The sequence below is a fragment of the Nymphaea colorata genome, chromosome 9 (genome assembly GCF_008831285.2).
Source record: "Nymphaea colorata isolate Beijing-Zhang1983 chromosome 9, ASM883128v2, whole genome shotgun sequence".
In the NCBI taxonomy this organism is placed as follows: Eukaryota; Viridiplantae; Streptophyta; class Magnoliopsida; order Nymphaeales; family Nymphaeaceae; genus Nymphaea; species Nymphaea colorata.
In genome coordinates this window covers 14,849,408-14,855,407 of record NC_045146.1, presented here as the reverse complement: position 1 = coordinate 14,855,407, position 6,000 = coordinate 14,849,408, and the positions used below count along the sequence as shown (strand labels likewise).

At 43.8% G+C, this 6,000-nt stretch overlaps 1 protein-coding gene across 1 annotated transcript; it reads left to right on the top strand.

Moving 5' to 3' along the window:
* The first annotated feature begins 1,481 nt into the window (after positions 1 to 1,481).
* LOC116260147 (indole-3-pyruvate monooxygenase YUCCA6-like) lies at positions 1,482 to 5,724 on the top strand. Its single transcript, XM_031638254.2, has 4 exons — positions 1,482 to 2,626; positions 3,283 to 3,531; positions 3,638 to 3,760; positions 5,088 to 5,724. The coding sequence occupies exons 1-4, from the start codon at positions 1,985 to 1,987 to the stop codon at positions 5,298 to 5,300; spliced, it is 1,227 nt and encodes a 408-aa protein (XP_031494114.1). The 5' UTR covers positions 1,482 to 1,984; the 3' UTR covers positions 5,301 to 5,724.
* The last annotated feature ends 276 nt before the right edge of the window (positions 5,725 to 6,000 follow it).

Below are 6,000 nucleotides of genomic sequence, written 5' to 3'. Positions count from 1 at the left end.
TCAATAGTTCCAACAACCTCTGTAATGCTAATGGGCGGCTGTAGCTAAATTATGCCACGCTCTGTTTATCTGTTTTGCTGCTCTGTGCAGCTCCTAATTCTAAGGATCCAACTTCAACATAAACTTTCAACCAACGCTGGCATGTTCTTTATGCCTGCTGCTTCTGTAATAAGCTCTTTTGTTGTCAGATAACTTGTTCTCTACCTCATGATACCCAAAGCTTGACTGACTATTGCTAATGAAACCACAAATGAAAGAAATGAAACAACGGGGCCTTGCAGGCAGTTTCTATCATGAAAAAGAGGTGGCCCCAGGCACGTTACGGAAGGGGCCCTCCCTCCTCCCATGATAGTGCCCTATGGGGCACGCTACTGAAAACCCCAACTCGAATCCATCCAAACACTTTGTCCACGAATTCCAAACCTCAGCCTAGATATTGGAGAAAGTTTGGTTTCGTTGAGTCCTAGTCAAGTAGAATGCATTGAACCAACTTTGAACTGACACTTGGCTGAGGCTGGTAATAGAGAGAGAGAGAGAGAGAGTTAGTTCTTCAACATTTCAAAACCCAGCAGGATAGTGGAGCAAAATACAGGTCACAGACCTGGTTCAGCTCAAAATCAGAAATGGAAATACCGCCACTGAAACAGGAAAACAAAGCCACCGATTATCCGAGAGAAAGAGAGAGAGGGAGAGAGGTTTTGGTTGAGCCAAACTACTGTCATGGAATTTGGTTTTGGATCTGGGAGGTGAAACCATGTTCTTTGCTACTAAGTGAGGGTATTTTCTCGTAGGCTTTACTTTATTTTGTATAAGCTTGAACTAGTACTTCACCTGAATTTAGGAACAATAAAGTGAACAAGCATGCAGCGGGGAAGAGATATTGGAAACTGAGTTTCTACACTCTGCCTTGTGCTAGCGGCATGAAGGAGATTTCATGTTTGAGGGCCGAACAAAGTGAAACTGTTTGGGTCAGTCAACAAAGCATAGTGAAATAATGTTTTAAAAAAGCCCCCTATAAGGACAAAAATGAGAAGCCCCAGAAATGTTTAACGGGGAGCCAGGTTTTAAGGGAGACGCATTGCTATTCTTGGAATCTTAAGAACTGTTCATTATCATTTATAAACTTCAGTTTTCCAAAGAAACAGAGATTTTAAAATTTTTGAAACCACCATTTGTCTCCGGTCCTGATTTAGTTCATTTTGTATACAGACCGAGTTATCTTTCGTAAAAGAGTGTGGCTTTCATCTAAGAAGGAGTTCAGAAGAAAATTTGGTTGCGCGTTGTAGTAACCAGTACAACCCTTCCAGTTTTTCATTTAGAAATGGGCCCTCCCACAATGGTCGTATAAGGTTCCAGTTCAGATCAGCAGCCAACTGCCCGAGTGATTGATCTAGTAGTTTATGGCCAACAAACAGCAAGTTTCATCTAAAAGAACAATAAATCTCTATGCAAATTGCAAACTGTATTTATTTAGCTGATCCAAATCTGCGCCATTGCACCGTTGAAGACAGACATTAATTAACATGGTAAAACGTTTAATGTGTCGAATCACAGCGGAAAATTCTCCAACATGGCCACCATTTTAAGGAAGAGATTTCATTTCAACGATGATGTAAGCAGCAGCTTTAACGTGCGTCAGGCGGGAGTGGGACCAAGGAAGGGCAGCATCTTCCCTGCTCCGTCATTCGGGCTCCACATGCCAGACGCCTGCATCCACATGGATCTATCCTCCGCCTCTGGTGGATGCCCTGGTTGTGTATGATACATAAATGCATGCCCTTCTCGTTCTAAGAGCAGAATAAAGCCTCCTCTCTCCCTTCTCATCGTTACAAGTTCTTCCTTCTGTTTTCCCTTTATAAATTTCAAGATCCCAAGCTCCTTGGACCTATACATCCCCTTCGGTCGCCGCCTGTTTAGTTCTCTATCCAGCCAGCAACAGGCACAGCTCAAGGATTCCAAATTCCAAGTTCCATGGGCCACGGCCATGAGCGGTAGTGAAATGAAGAAGGCCGAGGCCGAGCCGAGGCGCGTGTACGTGCCGGGCCCAGTGATCGTGGGCAGCGGCCCTTCCGGCCTGGCGACGGCTGCATGCTTGAAAGGTCAAGGCGTTCCCTACCTCGTCCTTGAGAGGGAGAACTGCATAGCCTCCCTGTGGAACCTCAAGACCTACGACCGTCTCCGGCTTCACCTCCCCAAGTTCTTCTGCCAGCTCCCTCACCTCCCCTTTCCCTCCGACTTCCCCCTCTACCCCACCAAGGAGCAGTTCATCCACTACCTCGAAACCTACGCTCAGCAGTTTGGTATTCGTCCAAGATTCGGCGAGTGCGTGACGTCTGCGGAATTCGACGCCGGAACTGGCTTTTGGAAGCTGAAGACTGCCGCCGGAGGGGAGTTCATCTGCCGGTGGTTGGTGGTTGCCACCGGCGAGAATGCCGACCCGGCGGTTCCGAGCATCCCGGGGATAGAAGAGTTCCAAGGAAGAATCGTCCACACGAGTCAGTACAAGAGCGGGTGGGAGTTTCAGGGACAAAAGGTGTTGGTCGTGGGGTGCGGGAATTCAGGCATGGAAGTCTGCCTGGATCTGTGTGACAGTGGTGCCCGTGCAACCATGGTGGTTCGCAACACTGTAAGTTCTCTCTGATAAATACGATCTGTATATATGATAGAAAAACAAAGATTTTCTTTTTTATATTTTCTAAGCTGTAGGTTTATGAATTGAAGGATATGGATGATCGAACAGAAAAGTTCGAACCATTTCTTTTTTTATTTTCCAGCGTGTTTTCAACTGAATTTCGATTGCATGTAGTCCAAACTACTTTGGAAAGGTACCTGACAGCTTTGAGCGAGGACTCGTTTAGTCGTTTTCATTTGTGTAAAAAGATAAGAACATATGGCATTCATCCTTAACTCTTACATTTACTTACGTTAATGGGGAGCCAAGTAAATAAGAAGCAGAGGCTATTGTGGGTGTTTGACTCACGCTGGTACCAGTGGGCTCGTCTTCTTTAGTTGTTTAGAACACAGGAGACTCGAAAATCAGTTCTAATGGTGCTCCAATTTGGAGCACAAGGCGTCCTAATTTCTCCTGCTGCGCGCACCTGTAGACAGGCAGCTGCCAGCAGAACCAGACCCGTCATTTCTGGCCGTGTACAACTCCGGTTATGAGCGGTCTTCAGTGCTTGATTTGATGTTTGTTTTAAAGCTCTACCTTCGCTCTCATTGCTTTTTGTGGTGCTCTGCAACTAAAAGACTGATGGTTGCCATTTTTTTGGTTTGTTGAAGGTGCACGTTCTGCCGAGGGACATCATGGGGAGATCTACATTTGGTCTGTCGGCGTGGTTGTTGAGATGGATCCCGTTGAGAGTGGCTGATAGAGTTTTGCTTTTCTTATCAAGGTTCATACTGGGAGATACCGCAAGATTGGGAATGAAAAGACCGGAGATGGGGCCACTAGAATTGAAGTTTACTTCAGGGAAGACGCCGGTGCTAGATGTTGGTACACTTGCAAAGATAAAATCCGGCCACATTAAGGTCAGAAAACGTCATCACTACTGCTACTTTTGTGTGTGTGTGTGTGTGTGTGTGTGAAAGAGAGAGAGAGAAAATTAAATATGTATTGATTACCATTTGGATGCAGGTGGTGCCGGGTTTGGAGAGCTTAACTCCAAAAGGTGCAAAGTTTGTGGACGGGAGGGAAGAAGAGTACGATTCAATAATATTAGCAACGGGCTATAGAAGCAACGTACCCATGTGGCTCATGGTGAGAAAATCATTCCTAATTCGTGATACTTAAAATCATAGGTCGATAAAAAGAACCATCGTTTTTCCTCTTGAGATATATCTCAGTTTTTCATCTGCATTTTACGCATGATCCAAAAGCACATCGCTATTTAGAAAAAGCTTGAATGAACTTTGTCTAGTGTTCCAACAACAGTGTCTGTAGTCTCTACTCTCAAACGTGATTACTGAAGATTAATTAATCTGACATTTATTTCTTCAAAGTTCAAACTAGAACGTCTTTTTCTATATATAAGCTTATCAACCGACCTGTGAGACTGAAACGGAAATCGAAAACTGACAGAAAAACATGCCAACTGAATGTGTGGCTAATCTTTCAATTTTCAAAGGGGCGTTCCATGAGATAGAAATTGGAATCCGCATCTTAATTTATTAAAGAAGGAAGCGAGGGAAATTTCCATCTAAGAGACCATCTTCTGGCCACAATCTTAAGTATTAGTGTCAAGTGTCAACGTTTCCGACGTTCTTATTACAGGTCTCACTTTTTACTGTCCCCGTTGCACTTCATAATTCATTAGAAAGGGTACAATGTAAACATAAGGACAGCGACCTTTTTCATCTCTGTAAAAGTGGGAACGTTTTTTCAACTAGAAATGACAAGTTGGATGGCATTGAATATTTTTACCATCTTTCTGCATGACAATATTTAATTTGAGGTCCCTTTTTGGCAGTTGAGAACAAGTGTGAGGCACGTATCAAAAAAAAAAAGAAGGTGAGACTAGACTTTCATTTGGAATAATAGACAAATTGTAGAGGGACCAAATGTTATCAAAACCAGTTTCCCAGTAGAATTGGAAAGAGAAGCGATTCATTGATTCGGCTGGATCGAAATAGAGTCATTCATCAGTCCGAAAATCAGAGATTTGATTAGGAAAATATGCAATATATCCCTCCAAATCAATCCCCATGGCCGATAGAAAGGTTTGATTCAATTCAAATCAGCTGATTCACACCTAGATTTTGTTGTTTTTAACTAAAATTCAGTGTGGGGGTTGCATTTCTGAATCATGAGAAAGAAAAGGTGCGCTTTGCAAAATTTTCTCTTTTGCAAGAGCAATTTGCACTGGACCATCACAGATGGGAAGGATCCATCATGACCATAATTTTAAAAGTGTGACCTATGGCGGTCCATATATAGTAGCTAACCCACTGCACATGGCGAGTGCCTTGGAGTTGCTGACCTGAGCACGTCCGTCCCATTCAAGAATCCATGCTCCTGTCCCATCTGGATCCTGCTAAAAGTTTCTTGCAAGTTTCTGATGTTCTGGTCCTTGTTTTCCCATTGGTAGGAGGGAAAGTTCTTCTCCAAAAAAGATGGCTACCCCACAACTCCATTTCCCAATGGTTGGAAGGGCGAGAATGGCCTCTATGCAGCGGGCTTCACAAAGCGAGGTCTGGTTGGAGCTTCAACGGACGCCGTGAGAGTAGCCCAAGATATCGCTCAGCAATGGAACCAGGAAGCCAAATATTTCACCTTTCCGCCCAGCAAGAAAAATATCTGAATAAGAGAGAGAGAGAGAGTGTGTGTGATAAGGCAGGGTGGAAAATTTATGTTTGTCGTTTTTGTGACTCGAAGGCTCAAATAATTGGATGGGCCAGTCGATGTTGAGCGAAGTGAAGGAACGAGGGCGACCTTGGGAAATGATGATTTATTTCTCTTCCTTGCCACATCTTTCTGCATGTCTCCTTGGACCTCACAAGATCGCCGGAGGAAGGTGATCATTGAATGCCGTGCAACAATGACCACTCAAGAATGCTGCAGGAAGCATGTTCCTAACCATGTACTACATCTGGATGGTTACTTGTCTTATCTAATAATATATCAGTAATCTCCAGCATCGCTATGTTGTCGCAACCACTTATTATTAATGAAACCCCAAAAGCTGAAAAATTAAAAAGCCCACAATTCTGCTGTGTTGTTGACGCTTAAAGCGAAGCTGCAAAAATGCACTTATATGTCAAATCTACTTGCTTTTGGGTGCGTAAAGGCTTTATGGCTTCAAGGATTTAGGCAGGTTGCTTGGCATCAAAGTAGCGCTCAACCAGAAGAAGAAGATGTATCTTGGTATGGAACCATTGAGTTGTGATATCAATAGAGGATTGTGCTCTGTATACTTGGTTATACTGCCAATAGCGGCACCTGGAATTGCCAAATATCCTCTACCAACAACTGTACCTCCTTCCATTAGAATCATACTAGGA

Excerpts from the sequence above, each read along its gene's own strand:
- LOC116260147 (XM_031638254.2), top strand. The coding sequence starts at position 1,985 with ATGAGCGGTAGTGAAATGAAGAAGGCCGAGGCCGAGCCGAGGCGCGTG. Across the intron at positions 3,532-3,637 it reads TAAAATCCGGCCACATTAAG|GTGGTGCCGGGTTTGGAGAG; the intron begins GTCAGAAAACGT and ends ATTTGGATGCAG. Across the intron at positions 3,761-5,087 it reads ACGTACCCATGTGGCTCATG|GAGGGAAAGTTCTTCTCCAA; the intron begins GTGAGAAAATCA and ends TCCCATTGGTAG.